Raw genomic sequence first — 18559 nt, forward strand, 5'->3', positions numbered from 1 at the left:
TTTGGACCGTTGATGAGGTTATTTGCATGGAAATTTTTATGCGGAATAGTTCTTGGACGGTAGCAACGCTGGTGAAAGTGGGTTTAGGTGAGGAGTAGTACGTGAGGGGTGCCTAGGTTGTGAATGGTGGGTAATGATATTTCAACCTCATTCCTATGGAAAGGTACGCTACTCCATAAAATTAAATGTATCCGCATTGTGTTTTGCTATATTAATAATGGAATTTTTAAAAATAGTTGTTCTGTTGTAGGGAAAGTTATTTGTGCTTTTTATATATATTGGCACATATTAAATATTAGAGTATCATGGCTGAGGTCCCAAACAGTTATAAAATAAAATATTTCCTTTCTAAAATATAAATTATTTCTATTTAAACATTCAACAAAATACATTGTACTTGCCTAATTTTTATGATAGTTAGTGTTTCTCTCAATAAAATAATATTTTAAAATATAAACTTGCATGTACTTGCAAAAAAAATATTTTTAAATATGTAAATAATTTTGGCCAAAAGATATCATTCATCAGTTCATCATTATTCGTAATAAGGTAATGCTATAAGCTCAAATTTGATTTTCAAATAAACTAGAACATCTCGAATTGCTCCTCCATGTGGACTGTGGAGGAAGGAAACTGTACTCCTGTGCTCCCCTCATCTACTCGCATCTTGAGTGATACATCGATGGTGTTACTTCCCTTAATGTGATCTATTACCTTTGGATATCCTCCACTCATCTTGCCCGATGGCCGACTCATGGACTCTAATACCTTGAATGGCTTGTTAGTGAAAGACCTCAAGATGGCTAAAGAGAGGTGCTAGAACTATCCCTTAGTTTGATGGTTGTTCAAGGAGGATTTGGCTGGTAAAATCTTATTTATGGCAATGCCAAGCAGAGACGATTCTGATATGATGGGGTGGGGGCCATTTTCCGGCATAGCTGTCGAAATAGCCGATTTTTATAGATTTTTTTTTTATTTGTTATTGATTCGTCCTAAAAAATTGATAACCACCCAAAAATCATTTTAGAGTGGGGGCTAGTGGCTCAAGTTTGGAGGATGATTCCTCTTCTGGAATCATCCACCATACTAAAGTGATCCCTTGATGCTTTTCTTCAATCTATCAAAGAAAAATCTTTTAGAAGAAATCGAAGGAGTGAAGTTACTCTAATGTGTTGTATTGCCTATAAAATCTAATCAGCTAAGAAACAGCACACCTTTCAAAATGTGGTTCGAAGTCCTAGATGGATCCTTTTGAAAATCTCCACACAGAGTCATGAGCTCATCCAATCAATTATTGAAAGCTTGGGAAACCAATCACTCTTCTTCTGCAAGTATTGCATCCTATCAAGTAGTTTTCTTTAGTTGAGAGCCACCATTCCTCTAATTCCTCAAAATCAACTTCGATGGCAATGTGTATAACAGAGAGGCGTATATTAGAAATGACTTTGTCATCATAAATCATAGCTGGCAGCACACCCGAGTTTTTGATTCAACTATCCCAATTGTGTGGAGCATGGGAATGATTGGTGTATACTATATAGACTTTGAAAGCTTTCCACATTCTTCTAGAAGGGATTCCTCTGCAGTAGTGAAATGGTTACTAATATCGGTGCATTATCGTGTCAATCATCACCCTCTACTTTAAAACTGTCAGTGGATGGTGTCTAATTTTCAATCCTTTAAGGTAAAGTATATTTATAGAGAAGTTAAGAGCATTGTCGTTTGAATGGTTGTGGCTAATCATATAAACTATATTATGGGACTCCACTTCCACCGTTCAAACTCAGTTATTAGATCTTTTATATTTTCAAACTCAGTTATTAGATCTTTTATACTATCCTCTCACAAATGTATTTATACAAGGAAGGCATAATACCTCCATCCTAACCAAAAAAAAAATGTTTTCTATTATAATAGAAATAATGTTTCTTGAGGTTTTGTTGTTTGGGAATACATCAACAATGCAGCCTCTGGTAAGCAAAAAAAACGTGGGGTGAGAATATCAATTCTCTTCGATTCCCCCGCTAGCTCCGAATCAGATGGTGCGATCTGTTGTATCAACTCGAACAGCAACCAGTTTTGGAGCATGACGTGTCATGTTAGTATTGGCTGAACAGGGGGCCACGCCAAATAACAGAGCGCCGTTGTCCCGTCGACTAAAGGCGTCATTCACGTTAAATATTGACGCTTTAGATGAGCCCATGGCATGGCTTCACGATGGGGTGATGGACGGCGGATTTAGCAATCGCATACAATCAATATGCGCATAGTTGGGGAGAAACATCGTCCGGATCTCAAACTTCTGAATCACGCAAAGCGGACAATCTGGTGAGGAGCAGGTGGGGAGAGTGCCAAACTTTTTTTAAGAGAGAGAGAGAGAGAGAGGATTGTAATAAGCAAACTCTGCTATTTAGCCATTAGCTCCCACAAAATCTATATATGTTATTATTAACTTTTTTTTATTATAACTTATTCTTTTATTATTATAATAAAATTATAAAAATTTGACATGCCAAGCCAAGACATCAATAATTGGAAAAAAATCGCATAATATCTTGTATTTCAGGCCTACAGATTGGAGTGGAAAGAAGAAAAATTTCGGCAACTCGCTCAATTCAAATTATTAAAAATAATTTCTAAAAAAATAAAAAAAGGGTAAAAATAGGATTTAAGTCTTATTTTATTTCATTGATAATTTAAAAATTAGTGTATAGAGCCTTTACTATTTATAATAATAAGATCCGCTCTTCACAATTCGGATCAGATTCCTTTTATACCTAATTTGAATAAGATTAGCTTTTTCAAAAATAAATACAATTAGTAAAAATTAACATGAAAAACTAAAATTCTATAAAAGGTAGATATTCACTATTGCATCGATTTTGCTTTCTATCACTTCACCTAATCCTTTCTATATTAGAAGATACACCCGATCAATATCTTTTCTAAAAAGAAAATTTTCTGTTGGACTAGTACATTTTGAGGCCTAAATGATGTAATTTAGACTTGATTATTAACTGCATGGCTCCTTTTAGGAGGGGCGTTACAGATCTCAAAAGATTATCTTTTTTGAAAAAAGAAATTATCTCAATTGAGCATGCCTCCGAAAGTTTAGTATGTGATTAAACTTTCTATATATCGAATCTCACTCCTCAATTCTATCCAACTAAAATGGTCTACATCGATTCTATAATTCTCCTAGATCACCTACCATCTAAACTCCTATGAGAGATACAATTTTTTTTTTTTACACCAATTCTCGTTTCTGTCTGACTCCCCTCCATTTTATTTATAGATGCATGCGTAACATGAACAAAATAGTAGTTTATATTTACAAGTATTGTTGTTGATCAGCAATAGGGGTGCAAATGGGATGGGTTGGGTCGGGTCGGGTCATAAGTGACCCCAACCCAACGAGGTTCCGTATTCGGGTCCTAATTTTAGACCCAGACCCAACCCAATAGAATATCGAGTCGGATCGGGTCAGATCCATCGCTGCAAATTTTGACCTAACGGGTCATTCGAGTCGGTCGAGTCCATGTATAATCCGGACCCAATTCAAAAAATTCGAGTCCAGTTCGGGTTCGGTTCGAGTCAACTCTTCCATGATTTCAAAACTTGTTTGCACCCCCGCGGGCTATGGCCCGCAGGCCAAGTAATTTTACAGATTCAGGTCGGAATGGATTAGGTCGGGTCGTAGGATTGAAAACTCAAAATTATCCAAATTTCAAATGGGTCGGATCGGGTCTGAATTCAATAAATCTAAATCCGATCCGAAAAATGGAATAGATCCATTTTTAGGATCCGACACCACATGTCCCCCAAAATGGGTTGGCCGGGTCTAAGCGAGTCGGGATAGGTCACAAGTCAACCCGACCCATTTGGAGCCTTAATCAGTCGTCTATATCCCAATAATTTTAGATCTCACTTGGCAATTATGGATTGGTGCAAGTAAAAGAAGGTAAGAGATGGGTGCCATACATCATTCATATGAGTCGGGCCACTCATTGAGCGCCATATCTACACTGAAAAAGCATGAGACTTTTTTGTTAAATGATATTATTTCAATGATAAATAATACAATGAGATGGATACAAACTCTATTACATGAAGCGTGGGCAAATGCCTGCATACATATTTCATGAATTTAAAGACATTCTCATTTTTATTAAATAGAATTTCTTTTTTTTTAATTTCTGCAAAATAGAAGAAGAAGTACATCTTTTAGCTAAAAGTTTTGTAATTGTTTATCAGGACATAAATAGAGAAAACATATACCAATCAAGAGATTATAATCGCCTTTCTCCCATGCGAATTACACATGCTCGACGCTAGCAATAATGATTCATTAAACATGAAAAACCATGAGAATTAAGCAAAGGAGAACCACCTTAAATCTTCTGTGTTTATATAACTCCAAAGGCACAGCTCTACAATAACTAAGAATTATGGTAGAAAAAATAATTTGAATAATTTGTAATGGCCTCGATTTTCTTATGGTCGAAAACGTTGTTGCAACGATGACCGTAATAAAACAACATATATAGAGTCGAATGGTAATGGAACAACAATGCAATTTAAGATGCGTGCAGATGTAGGTTAGCTAGCAAAGCTTCCTTAAGACAAAAACTCATTTGTATTGGATCCAAGAAATAACCCTTAGCCGTTCTTCTCTTTAATCTAGTTTTGAGCACAAGACAATTACATAATATACACATATACTAGTTATCAAACTCAAAACACCCAAAGAGCCCTTTCACCAACCAAGACAAGCTGAGGACACCTTCAGAGAGTAAGCCTTAATCTACTCACTTAAAAGAACAAAAAAATATACATAGAAAGAATTTAAGGAATTCAGAAAAGATTCTTGAGATGTGAAAGGATGAGGGGTCTAAAGCATATCCATAATCTTAGATAGTCTTGATTCAATGAGCTGACCTAAGTCAATATAAGACTATAACTTTGAGTCAGCCCTTTGACATCCCTAGTAGATTTGGAATCCCACAACCTATCAATTTAAAGGAATGGGGAAGAAAACCTAACTTTAGCACATCAATGATAATATAAAGGGTATCGATCTCATACTTAATGTGCATTCATCAATTATGTACATAGAGGGAAATCAATAAATTCCATCCCCTAAAACTAATAAGGGGAAGGTGCCACTAAAGTCTAAGAACATCTCTGACAAAGAGGACTGAAAACAAGAAAGCTTCCAGCACATCATAGCTGTCTCCATTTGCTACTTAACAAATGAATATGATTGTTTCCAACCTGGCAACCAGTCTCAACAAGATCAAGCATGATACCATCTTTCAATTTTGCAAAGCAAGCACATGAACATCTAACCAAACAGTCTATGAAGCAACACAGTGCAAGGTCTTCCTTGGCTAGAGTGTCCATTTCACGGGCTGCTCAAGGAGAAAGAGGTGCTTGGAAGAAAGGAACCTATTTTCTTGTAGGAACCAAAAGAATGCTTTGATTGTGTGACATCATATCACTGACTCGAAAAATGGATCACACCTCGAAAATTTATATTTTTTCTTTTTTAATATATAGAATAAATCTGTTCTATCTTTAAGCAGTAATGCAGGCAAATAACCAAAAAAAAAGGCAGGACTTTTAAGTACAATGCAGGTGCTAGCGATTTCAGGACAAAAATATGATACAATTTTACAAAATAAGAACAAATCGCTGTTTTATTCTCACAATAAACATTAATATTACTAAACAGATACAACTGGCTGATGAAGCAACCTGGATATGCTCTGAAACTACAATTGCAATGCCTGCAATCTTGGAAGCAGAGTTGATGAACTAGAATGTTGCACTCGCTCATCACAAAGGAGAAGGATGCTTATTGTCCCTGGTTCCCTCAACCAGGCAGCCACCATTGCACCTGGTGATACAAACCGACCAATGTTGAACCTTTCCAAATTGAATGGGGCTCCAATTGAGTCAAGCAGCGCCCCGATGACATGACGGAGGGTGCTAGCACCAGCTATCTTGCTGTGTTTGCCCCAGCCTGTCAAGATGCTGAACAGAAACAGTGGATTTAGCAGATAAGATTGTGGTGATATTAAACTTTTTTGGTTAGGCCAAAAAAAGGCAGTGATCACCAGAAGCCAATTTTTTTCTGCTGGAATGTTTGGTATGATACTTATTAAAAAAAAAAATCTGCTTCGTAGTTTGCATATCCAACAAAATCAAAGTGAAAAATACCGTCAAATTTCATCTTATCATCTCAACATGAGTCTTGTAAACAAAGGCATTAACTGGAATATTTCTGACAATGTATACTTCAACATTCTGATTAATCTTCCAGGATATGAACCAAAGAAAAGAATAAGAAAGGTTCTCTGCTCTATGTCCTTGGAGGTAGCTAACCTGATCAGCCCTCGTATGGGCATGCATATGAACTTGATACAAGTTTCAAAGAGGTGATTCAGCCTTTCCTTGATCTAGACAAGTACCAGGAGGGGTCCAGAAATCCTAGACAACAATTTCATATATGATTGCATATGTTGAAGAATTAAATGTCAAAGACATGACATATAGTCATGCACTAATTTTGATGTCTGTGCTCTTCTTATAAGGAATCAATCTCATGATATATTCCCCTTATATTATTAAGTGCTGGTGTCATACAATAGTGTCTTAGTGCTTGGCACATTAACCTCAAGCTTGTAACCCTTCAGGTGTCATAGCTAAAAAAAGGATTTCATACCTAACAAACTCGGGTGGTTTACGCCCTGCAAAAACAATTGAGCGTACACTGAGAAGCCATGCATAAACCATGGCTTGAGCAGCACCACAAGACATCAGGTGCAGATCCAAACTGAATTCACTCCACGCATTCTCCCAAACATGCCGCTGTACCCCCTCAAGCACAACCTGCTGAGCTCCTCGTTTCTGTAAAAAAAACAATAATAAAATAAACAAAAAGTTAACTCTCTGAAATCCAGGGGACCTCAACCTCAACAGCACCATAACAGCTCATTCAATTCCATATGGGGAAAAATTGATCAAAAACAAGAGACCATTGAACTACAACAACCAATACAACCTTTTTGGGAGCAAGATGGAAGAAGCAAGCCTGATTACCCAACACTTTGAACACTAAAAAGGGTGTCCCAATGCCTGAGACTTCTGTCACTGCAGGGTTTAAGGAGGGTCAGATGTATGCAGCCTTATCCTCACATTAAAGAGGCTGTTTTTGTGTTTCAAACATGTGATAGCCAGCCGGGTCACAATGCCGCAACCTTACTGTTGCGCCAAGGTCCGACCCTACGTTCTAATACTAAACTCCAAAATGACATATAAGCTGTAAATTTATGGAGAGCTATTGAAAGTAGATTAAAGAAATAACAGAAATAACTATCTTGATTCCCTTCTGTTGGTTCACCTCTATGACTAATTAAATCTATGTGAAAAAAAAATAGAGAAATGGTGCACAAATAGTGCTAAAATCACTAATGACTACTTACAAAGGGATATTATTCCTTAACAACCGCATGATCATTAACTAAAGAGTAACAAAATATGCTTCATCACCTGACCAAAATGCCATAGCATATCAGTTAGAGCATTGTAAAAGGCAGATGATGTTGGCAGATCCATTTGCCTCAAGTCTTCGAAAAGTGACTGAGCTTGCACCCAAACCTCTCTGCAGCCCATTAAAAGCCCATGTGCAACCCCATAGACAAAGTTATCAAACAACCGAAGCTGCTCCAATAACAATGATGCATCTTCAAATGAATTGCAACGACTGCAATATAAAATTCAAGCACAAAATGAACAGGGTTATAGCTCATCTAGAACAAGGATATGGAGAAGCAAGTGACCAAAAATGTGTTAGAGAAACTTTGTTAAAAAATGATGACTTGAATTCATATGCTTGATTCTAAAGAAGCAATATGTTTCATTCTGAACAATATACTGCATAGAATATATAAATATGTTTCACTCACGATACAACAAAGTCCATCATTTGATCAACTGTTATTAATGGCACGAAACCAGCTTATGTATAAGGTAAAATGAAGTTGTTTACATCACCAAAATTTTTCTACATTTTTGGTGTAATATCACAATCGATATATGTTTTCTATAATCTTCAGAGACCCAGAAATTGGTATTTAATTTCATACTTTTCAATTCTTTGGAGAAGGCTTAAGTGGCACATATTTGGTTATAGTTTATTTTCCATTTCAATGCTCTAACAATGTAATAAATAATATACTTTTCAGAATATCATTCCCAAAAGCTTAAACCCCTAACAATCTAAGTTGAAGATTGGTAACTTGAGGGCAAAATAGGACATCACCTGCAAGAATTCAAAATAGCCGAGAAAGTCACGACATTGGGCCTCACGCCCTGCTGTATCATCTTCTGAAACAATCCTAAGATGCAAAACAGTTCTTCAGACCTCCTCCTGACCTCTTCTGCCACAGGCCGCCCAATTCCCCTTGCTAGCTGACTGAAAGCCCTGACAATCTGGCCACCACCTCCCTCAACACCCACCATGTTACTCGCAACACCATCCTCCTCAACAATGATCCTAGACTTACCAAAAGCATCAATTATAGTATTGAAAGTGACCACATTAGGCTCGATCCCTGCCCTTGTCATCTCGTCAAGCAACGACACAGCACACTCTACCAACCCATTTTTAGCCAATGTGTCAATAAAAGAGCTGTATAAAACCACATCTGCCTTCAACCCTGACCCCTTGAACTCCAAGAAGACATTTGCAGCATCTCCATACATGCCCGCCTTTGAGTAAATATCTATCAAAGTCGAGTATGTTAGCACACTCGGGGCGACTCCCCGCTCCCTCATATCCTGAATCAAGTAAGCAACAATGTCTAACCTGCCTTGCTTCCCATACCCATTGATCAAAGAATTGTAAGTAACTGTATCCTTGTCAACTCCCATAACATCCATCTCTTCACACACTCTCGCAATCTCCCCATACCTCCCGGTCTTCACATAGATTGAGAGTAGTGTATTGTAACACACCCGATCCAACCGAATCTTCAAAGATTTCATCTTTTCATAGATCTTCAGAGCCTCATCAAATTGCTCCAATTTAGAGTATCCATCCATCAACGTACTATACGTAACGACATTCGGGCACACATTGTTCGTAGGCATATCCAACATGACCTGCACTGCAAGCTCCACATTCCCACACTTGCAGATGGCATCAATGAAGGTGTTGTAGGTGTAGATATCGCGACCAATACCCAGACGGATCATTTCATCAAACATCATACGTGCATCTTCCAAGTGCCCAGCACGACTACAGGCAGCTAGAAGAGAGTTGAATGTCTTCCTATCAGGACAGAGCCCATCGTGGAGCATCTCCCGGAAGAACCCAAGCGTGAACTGGAGGTCAACGCCGCCCTTCCCACAGGCATCAATTACGGCATTGTATGATATGGTGGTGGGCCTCAGGCCGGTCGCCTTCATCGACTCGAAAACACCCGTGGCCTCAGCAGCAAGCCCACTCCTGGCATAAGCGGAGATAAGAGAGGAGTAGGCGAAGACGGTATTACCATAACCACGGGCGACGCCGGCATCAAAAACCTGTCTTGCGAGCTCGGGGCGGCCCATCTTGCCGAGCCCACAAATGGCGGCCGTCAGCAACTTCCCCTGCTCGATCCGGCTTCGCATGAGAGGCATGGCGGAGTGGAAGAACCGCAGGGCCTTCGGCGGGCACTTGTCGCGGTCGCCGAGCTCATGGAGAATGAAGCAATAGTCTTCGGGGATGGCGAGGGAGGACCGGAAGCTGGAGAGGATATTGGCGAGGGCCCGGTCATTGGGGGGCGACCGCAGGATTTGGGAGAGGCAATGGGCGGCGGCGGGTGAGGCGGTGCGGGCGTTGTCGGGGGAGGGCCTCGAGGACGAGAGGTTCCTCTTGGAGATGACACGGGTGGTGCGAGTCCGCCGGAATTCGGGGCTCAGCCCTGCTCTGGGGCGGGGGCAGTAGGGCAAGAAGGCTGGGTTTCGCTGTAAGATTGGGTTTTGAGGGGAGGGGGAAGGAGTGGAGGCATTGGTGGCACCGCCGGGGGAGGTGGTGGTGGTGGTGGTGGTTATGGTAGGAGTGGGCGCGGTGTTAGTAGCGGCGGCGGCGGCGGCGGCGGCGGCGGTGGTGGAAGAGGAGGAGTGGAGTCTATAGGTGGGTTTGGGGGGGTTTTGAAGGGGGTTTTGGGGAGTGGGTTGGGGGCTTTGCAGGGATTTGGAAGAGGTGAGGGAGTAGTGAGGGGGGGGAGTGGGAGAGGCCATGGGAGAGGTTGGGGATTATAGGATTGGAGGAGGAAGAGGGATTTGGAGGGGAAGGAGATAAGGGGGCATATGGGTGGGGAAGGGGGGGGGGAGAGAGAGAGAGAGGATATGGAGGGAATAGAGGATGGAGGCTAATGAACGTTATGGGATGCAGAGAAGGGAAGTGGAGAGAAGAAGATAGGAGATGGCATGGAGGGAAGGGCTTTGGGGATGAGATGAAGATAAGGTGACTAGGTGACGTGTATGCATGTATTTGGAGAGAGAGAGGTTTGGAGAGAATGGGAAACTTGCGTTAAAAAACATGTATGCATGTATTTGAATTAAAGGTGGTACAATAAAAAGGAGAAATAAGGGATGAAAAATTAATGACTAATGAGCGATAAAGAGATTAAGAAAGGGGAAGGAACGAGGGGGACGAGCACGAGAGAAGAAAAATATAACACTTATTTTTTATTTTATTATATTTTGTTTAGTGCCCATTTAAAAAAAAAACTCAAAAATTTTAAACATCTTCTACCAGCCGGATCGTCAAACTCGTGATTAAAAAAAAAAATAACAGCATTTTCTTCCTTCCTTGCTTTGAGAATATGCTTTTTTTTTTTTATTTATTTATCGGTACATATTATATGACTAGATGATAAGCTAATACACACTTCTTGATAAATCGGTACAATTTTTAAAATATAGTATTCGTTTGTATACAATACAGATAGGTGAAGTATATATATGACCATAATCAGGTAATAGACATTTTGCAAATTAGTCATTAAACTATCTAATGCATACCTCAAAGTAAATTGATACACAATTTTTAGAATATCATTTTTATTAGTACGTACTATATAGCCAGATGATATACACTCATCGACTTTCTGATATATAATACAAGTTTCTTTAATATATATAAGGCTACAAATGGGTCGGGTTGATCCGTGATCCGATACGGCCAGACTCGTTTAGACCCGTTCCAATCTGATTTAAAGGACCCATGGGGTCGGGTCGGGTCAAGTTCTAAAATTAGACTCGTTCTATTTTTCGGATCGGATTTGGGGTTGCCAAATTCTGACCCGACCTATGGGATTTTTGGGACAATTTTAGGTTCTTACTTTATGACCTAAACTGATCCAACCTAAACTCGATACACCATTAAGGCCCACAAGGGTGCTCAAAGGTTTCTAACTCTTCATTCCTTTAATCTCTTCTTGTGTTTGAAGACGAGAGGAATGAAGAGATTGTCTTCTATGTACAATCAAATGGCATGAATTTTATATTAAAGCTTAAGTTGATTGTATTAAATAGGAGCATTGTTCCTCTACAAAGGAAGTTCAAACTAATGAAGACAAAATAGAGTTAATTTTGCCATATAGAAGAAAATAAGTTTATGATGAGTCCTTTGTAGCTATTAAACTTTGTCATGTGTCATTATCAAAATTATATTCCTTATTTTGGTCCATGTATGTTTTTTTGATAGTATGTTTAGAAAAAATAGTAGTAGATAATTTTTAACAAATTCAGAAGATATTACTGCTGAGTAAAAAGGATTAGCATAGATGCAATTCTTTTCTACTAAAAAAAATAATGCATATTTGAACATAATTTTTTTTTTTTAAAGCTAACAAGGTTGAGTCTATCATTATTAGGTTAGTTTGCAATGGCATCGATTCTTGATATTTAGGCACTTTCACTTGTATGGTCTTGCATAATCTGCTTTCTATAGTTTTTACTCATTGCAAAAGAAACCAAGTATATAAAATGACAAATACAAGGATCTAACTCGGACCCGACCTAGACTCGACCCAGACTCGAATTTTTTAGGTTGGGACCAGGTTATACATGGACCCGACCCGATCTTCTATTAGGTTGGATTTGGGTCTGGGTCCAACATCTAGTAGGCTAATGCATATCTTTAGGTAAATCAATGCATTGTTTTCGTAAAATGGTGTTCATCAATATCAGTACATAGCGCACCGTTTTCTAGCTTTATTTAGCGTAAGAAATTACATGCATACCTATCTTTAGATTCCATAAACTTTTAGATGCAAAGATTTTATAAATAATAGAGGAATTTGTAGAAAGAGAAGTGGACTCAAAAAGAAAAAAAAGATCTCACAGATAGAAGAGACAGCTTGACAAAGAAGAGAATAGATAGAGAGGCTTGATGAGAAAGAAATGAGAATGTTGTGCATAAATTTTTTTTCTTCATGGGTTTTTTTTAAAATTATGAGACCAATAATTTTTTTTTCTGGTGCTCGCCCCATATTATTTTCAATCGTGAGGCGGGACTCGAAAAAAAAAAAAAAAAAAAAAAAAAAAAAAAAAAAAAAAAAAAAAAAAAAAAAAAAAGGAGATAAGAGGGCACCGAGGATTAAAAAGTATGCCCATTGGTGGGTGGAAGATTTGGAGAGGATATGACCAAAAAAAGAAAATATACAGAGAGGGGAGAATTGGAGGCTATTGCGGGAAGAGGGAGGGATGGGTTTGGAGGTATTCGTAGCCTGTAGGTAGGTAGTTGTTGCTCCGCTGTTCTTTGGCCGAATGTTGGAAAGGAGATTCGGAATATGCACACGTAGCCTTGGTCAACCGATGTAAGATACAAATTACCCCTTCCTCAAGCTTCCTCCCGGGGACTTCCACGCAATACTATTGATTTCCATATCCTCTTTAAATAATTACACGTACATAGACAATATTTATGGAATGAATATGATATGACCACCAAGGTGGTAGCACGAGTGAAAACGAAGCTTTGATTACACTCGGTGGCCTAGGTTCGAAACACATGGGCGTCAATTAAATGTGGGGACCGGATGCTCTCCACCTGGTTTGCTCGGTAGAGTCGCTATTTGGTCCGCCGGTACTGAGGTGGTGCTGGGGTGACGTACTTACACGTGGAGTAACCCATGGGTCGGAAAGTGTATTAGTAAGGATGGCTATTCCGTCTATCTGCATCGAACCTGTGAGGACCCATGCGGGCGTCTGTTTAATCGCACATTGGTCATTCGCTGGATAGATTTTGGGTACTTATATAGGATCAGAGAACCCAAATAATACCTTCCGGCTAGCCATTTTGGGTGAGGTTCTAGGTTGTTACAAATGGTATCAGAGCGGACCCAGCCCAAAATCTATGTGGACTAGGGGACACTACAACACGGATCCATCGGAGCTGACCACGGGCCAATCGTGGTGTTTGTGATTAGATTTGAATAGATTTGAACCCTTAGCCTGACAAGGACGTCAGGGTTTGAACGGAGGGAGTATGTGAGGACCCGTGCGGGCGTGTGTTTAGTCCCACTTCGGTTATTCGCTGGATAGATCTTGGGTACTTATACAGGTCAAGGAACCCAAATAATACCTTCCGGCTAGCTATTTTGGGTGAGATTCTGGATTGTTACAAAACCAGTGGGGATTGCTACGCGGGTGAGGTTTTCCTCACCCCTCTCTTCTATTTTCCTAAGCAAAAATAAAAAATACGGCAAACATAAATTTAGAAAATCAATAAAAAATTTATTTGTTAAATAATTGCTACGACAAACTTTTTCTATAGCCCCGTCTACCCATCTCAAAGGAAAGAGAGAAAGAAAGCAAGGTATTAAAATCCATATATCATTAATAGTATAAGAATTATGTTAATGATATATATACGCACACATGATGAATATATATGCTTGCATATATGATTGGTAAAAAAATAAGATATATAAAGGATAATATAAGTCTTTAATGTTCATATCCAACCCCAAATTCGAACCTATAAAAAAAAAACTGGTATTGGCATGATGAATATGCTTATGCATATATCATATATGAAAAAGAATTCGGTCAGGATTGTATTGCATGATTGTTTTTTAGGTTAAGAGAGGCCAATCCCTATCCGTTCTATCTTGTATTCGCCATTGCCGCTGAATGGAGAATTTATATAGAGATGTTGAAAGTAAGGACAAATACCTTTATATATACCTTTGGGAAAAAAAGAAAGATATGATTCGTTGCATCGATATGAAAGCATACAAAGCTGTTATATAACTCACCCACCCAAACCACTTTGTTTTTTTTCCAACAAAGCACATGTCCAAGCTCAAGTTTATCCAAGGGTGGTAATTTATCACCCGATCTGTCAAATCGTCCTGCTTTAAACATCTACAAGTCTGGTATGAATGGATTTAGGTCGTAAACAGATTAACTTGTGCAAACCTGTTTATTAAGTGGATTAGGTCAAAAATTTAGACTTTTGATCCATTTAACCTATTTTAATCTGTTTAATAATTAGACTAGATCATGACCTGACCTGTTTGTTGGCGGAGGCCTGAGGGGCCGAGTCAACGTTGGCGGAGGCCTGGAGGGCCGAGTCAGTCCTGCCGCCTGCCAACGTGGATGCGCTGGAGGAGTAGGGTGGGTTATACCACTAGGGGGTCCCTGAACCCACTGGCGAGGCCCTGTCGGAGTCCGGAGTTGGGCGAGGCTTGGTCGGAGTCGACTCGTGGCGCTATGGGCCCCTGCGCTAGTTTAAGGAAATAAAGTTGCGCCTTCACTAATACCTGCGGGTTTTGGTGTAATGGTAGCGCTTGATCCCGACAATTGGTATTAGAGCCATAGGTCTCGAGTTCGAAACTCAGGCATCACGTTGGAGGGGGATTGTTGGCGGAGGCCTGAGGGGCCGAGTCAACGTTGGCGGAGGCCTGGAGGGCCGAGTCAGTCCTGCCGCCTGCCAACGTGGATGCGCTGGAGGAGTAGGGTGGGTTATACCACTAGGGGGTCCCTGAACCCACTGGCGAGGCCCTGTCGGAGTCCGGAGTTGGGCGAGGCTTGGTCGGAGTCGACTCGTGGCGCTATGGGCCCCTGCGCTAGTTTAAGGAAATAAAGTTGCGCCTTCACTAATACCTGCGGGTTTTGGTGTAATGGTAGCGCTTGATCCTGACACTGTTTAATCTATTTAAGATATATTTAGCATATTTAAAACTTACTTAACCCATGTCTACTCCATTTAGCTTGATTCGTTTAACGTGTTTAATTAGTTTAAATCCACTTAACCTATTCAATATATTTAATTTGATTTAACATGTTCAGTTCACAGGTTTACCTATTTAATAAATAGGTGAGGTAAACATCTATATTTTTGACTTATTCAATAAACTAGCCGTATTTGGATTGGTAAATTGTTGACTTAATTAGCATTTGACTATCCAACCCGATCCATTTGGATTGTCACCTACACTCTGTTTAAAGCCCACCTGCATAGATTTTAAAATGCTTCATCCTTTATAATACATTCTTCTATACATATTTCAAGGCGCTCCATTCTTTCTCATCTATCACCTACATAGATATCAAAGCACTCTACCTTTATCATGCATCTATCAGCACAAAACTCAAAGCACTTCATCATTTGTTATCTATCCACCTACATAAATGCCAAAGCATCCTGTCCATTGTCATCCATCCGCCTGCACAGATCTCACAGTGCCTCAACCTTTATCCTCCATCCGCTTGCACAGATCTCACAGTGCTTCAACCTCTATCCTCTATCTGTCTGTACAGATTTTAAAGTGTTCTATCCTTTATCATCCATCTGTTTGCACAGTTCTCAAAATGCTCCATCCCCATCATCTATTTACTTGCACAAATCTCAAAGCACTCCATCCTATGTTATCCATTCACCTGTATAAATACCAAAAAATTCCATCCTCTATCATCCACATGCTTTTACATAATTCTCTCCTTTGCCGTTCGTATGCTTGCATAGATCTCAAAGCACTCTATACTTTGTCGTTTGTCCATCTGCATAGATTTTAAAGCACTTTTTCCTCTATCATTCTGTCACGACCCCTGCTCCGTTCCCGGCGGGCCGCCGCGACGGTCCTAGGGTGTGGGTAGGCATAAGGCCACCAGCCACCGCATAGAACCCTACTACCTATCAATCATCAATAAATCTTGAAAAATTTGGCATGATGCATGCACAAAATGATCACTTTTCCTATAGTGACCTGTCAGGATTATCTTAATACATACAACACACTACCTGTCAGAGCAGCAATCACATAATCCGTCACATAATGAACCTGGACAATATATATCAATACATTATCTCAGGCATATAACTCATCTGTATAAAAATCTGGTTCACATTCCATCCATGGTCAAACCCATATCCACAACATGATCTATGACTGTAATTATGCACTATATACAATAGAAGGTTTATAATACACCAAAAGGTATAAACCTCTATCTACATTATACTATACTATACTATGGAGCGGCACAGCTAGCAGGCAATCTCTAACCCTGCTCTTCTCTATACAATACCTGCCCTGCAATCAAAAACACCAAACTGGGGAGTGAGTATATAAATACTCAGTGAGTGGAGTAGAGAGTACTATGCACATGAGACCAGATATAATCATGGCTCGAGGTGAAATCTCAAGATCAATAACAAGATGAACATGATCTCAACATAGAGAATATGGAGTAAGTCATCAATATCATCACAATCAATATCAACTCATCTGAAGCATATATGGAATAATCAAGTCAACATATATGCTACTCATGAATATGCTCAACAGGTCATAGTACTGAATCATATAAATCAGGTGTCAATATGCTGAATCATCAACAAGACAGCTATCGGGAGGTGGGTTTTACGCCCCAGGCGAACCAGCAACAACTCTCTACTGCCATATGCATACATCGAATATGACACCACACCAATATGTAAATCATCACTAGACAGCTGTCGGGAGGTGGGTTTTACGTCCCAGGCGAACCAGCAACAACTTTCCACTGTCACATGCATATGCAGGATAAGATACCATACTGATAATATAAATGCTAGACAGCTGTCGGGAGGTGGGTTTTACGCCCCAGGCGAACCAGCAACAACTCCCCACTGTCACATGCATATGCATGATAAGACACCATACTGATAATGTAAATGCTGGACAGCTATCGGGAGGTGGGTTTTACGCCCCAGGCGAACCAGCAACAACTCCCCACTGTCACATGCATATGCAAGATAAGACACCATACTGATAATGTAAATGCTGGCCAGTATCCAGAACAGAAATCAATCTCACATCTATATACTAAACGGCACCTCGCGGGAATTCTACATCCGCGGAAAGCCATACTGCACCTCGCGGGGTCTTACTATGCCCGGCGGCAAGCAGAATATAAGTCGTAGAACCGGCCGATCCTACGCCTAGGGCCGTGTCCCCCCTAGGAAGGGACTGGGCTCCGCCCACCCAGAAGGCTACTATGTGCACAAAGGCCGATGTTCAACCCCCATCGACTATAGGTGTCCTGCAGATACTGCCAAGCCATGCATGAATGCCATAATGCACCCTCCCAATACTCTACTAAAAAGGAGTATGATCAAGACTACCACTCACTCGACTCCGACCCAATCATAAACTAACATCAGGGTTGGGAGTGAGGGTCAAGGAAGTGCAATACAACTCAATATACCACTAAAAAGGCTCTACAAATCTTTGAAATAGAGGAAATGAAATTAATTTACAAAAGAAATCATTTCACAATTCAAATCCAATTTAACTACTCATAAAAGAGTATAATCAAGTATGGAGAAACAAGATTATAGAGGAATCTACTACAATATCAATCAATATGCACAAGTGGAATCAATTCACACTTGGCGGTATTCATGAAAATGAATTAAGGATGCTCATGGTGCAAAGTACATGACTCCCACTCACCTGTCAATCCGGCACAGCCCTGATACGCCTCCAAAAATCTACAGCAGGCAGTGGGAAACTTCTTCTTCTTGTTCCCTAGCTTCTTGCCCAACTGTGACATGCATTTACAATACATTTAGTCTTGTATCAAGGGCTATAATCTACGTGCCAATTATAATATAGGAAACTTTAATTGATTCAACTCTCTCGTTCCCTAAATCTTTTTTTTCTTTCTCTTTTTTTTTTCTATTAATTAACTCATCATTTATGTGTACTAGGGATTTCCTTGCATGAGTACAAGGTCCCCTTAGCTTAATCTAAGCTTAATACCCTATTATAGCATGAAATCCCCTATTTTTCCACCTGGATGAACAGTAATCTGGACCGACAGCCGGTTACTTCATCCCGAGTTTGATCCACTTTCCAGACTCCAAATTTGATGAAATTTTTTTACCTAACATTCTACACTCATAGGGGATTCCAAAAAGGTAACATGCATCACCATCGGAGGCCGATTGACCTCCGAAATAATTTATTGAAGTTAGGACTTCGACACAGTTTTTCCGTAGTGCCGGAAA

The 18559-nt window shown here is 39.8% G+C and overlaps 1 protein-coding gene across 1 annotated transcript; it reads right to left on the reverse strand.

The window, feature by feature from the left end:
- Nucleotides 1-5598: 5598 nt before the first annotated feature.
- LOC103721025 (pentatricopeptide repeat-containing protein At2g31400, chloroplastic) lies at nucleotides 5599-10469 on the reverse strand. The gene is made up of 4 exons (XM_008811052.4): nucleotides 8327-10469; nucleotides 7555-7768; nucleotides 6728-6912; nucleotides 5599-6036 (listed from the first exon to the last, which is right to left on the reverse strand). The coding sequence occupies exons 1-4, from the start codon at nucleotides 10288-10290 to the stop codon at nucleotides 5775-5777; spliced, it is 2625 nt and encodes an 874-aa protein (XP_008809274.4). The 5' UTR covers nucleotides 10291-10469; the 3' UTR covers nucleotides 5599-5774.
- Nucleotides 10470-18559: the final 8090 nt, after the last annotated feature.

The sequence above is a fragment of the Phoenix dactylifera genome, chromosome 1, assembly GCF_009389715.1.
Source record: "Phoenix dactylifera cultivar Barhee BC4 chromosome 1, palm_55x_up_171113_PBpolish2nd_filt_p, whole genome shotgun sequence".
NCBI classification, from domain to species: domain Eukaryota; kingdom Viridiplantae; phylum Streptophyta; class Magnoliopsida; order Arecales; family Arecaceae; genus Phoenix; species Phoenix dactylifera.

Bases quoted from the DNA above. Each gene is read 5' to 3' on its own strand.
- LOC103721025 (XM_008811052.4), bottom strand. From the start codon at position 10,290: ATGGCCTCTCCCACTCCCCCCCCTCACTACTCCCTCACCTCTTCCAAA. The intron at 7,769-8,326 runs GTGATGTCCTAT...TTTATATTGCAG, and splicing joins GCTATTTTGAATTCTTGCAG to TCGTTGCAATTCATTTGAAG. The intron at 6,037-6,727 runs GTATGAAATCCT...GTTTCTGTTCAG, and splicing joins AAACCACCCGAGTTTGTTAG to CATCTTGACAGGCTGGGGCA.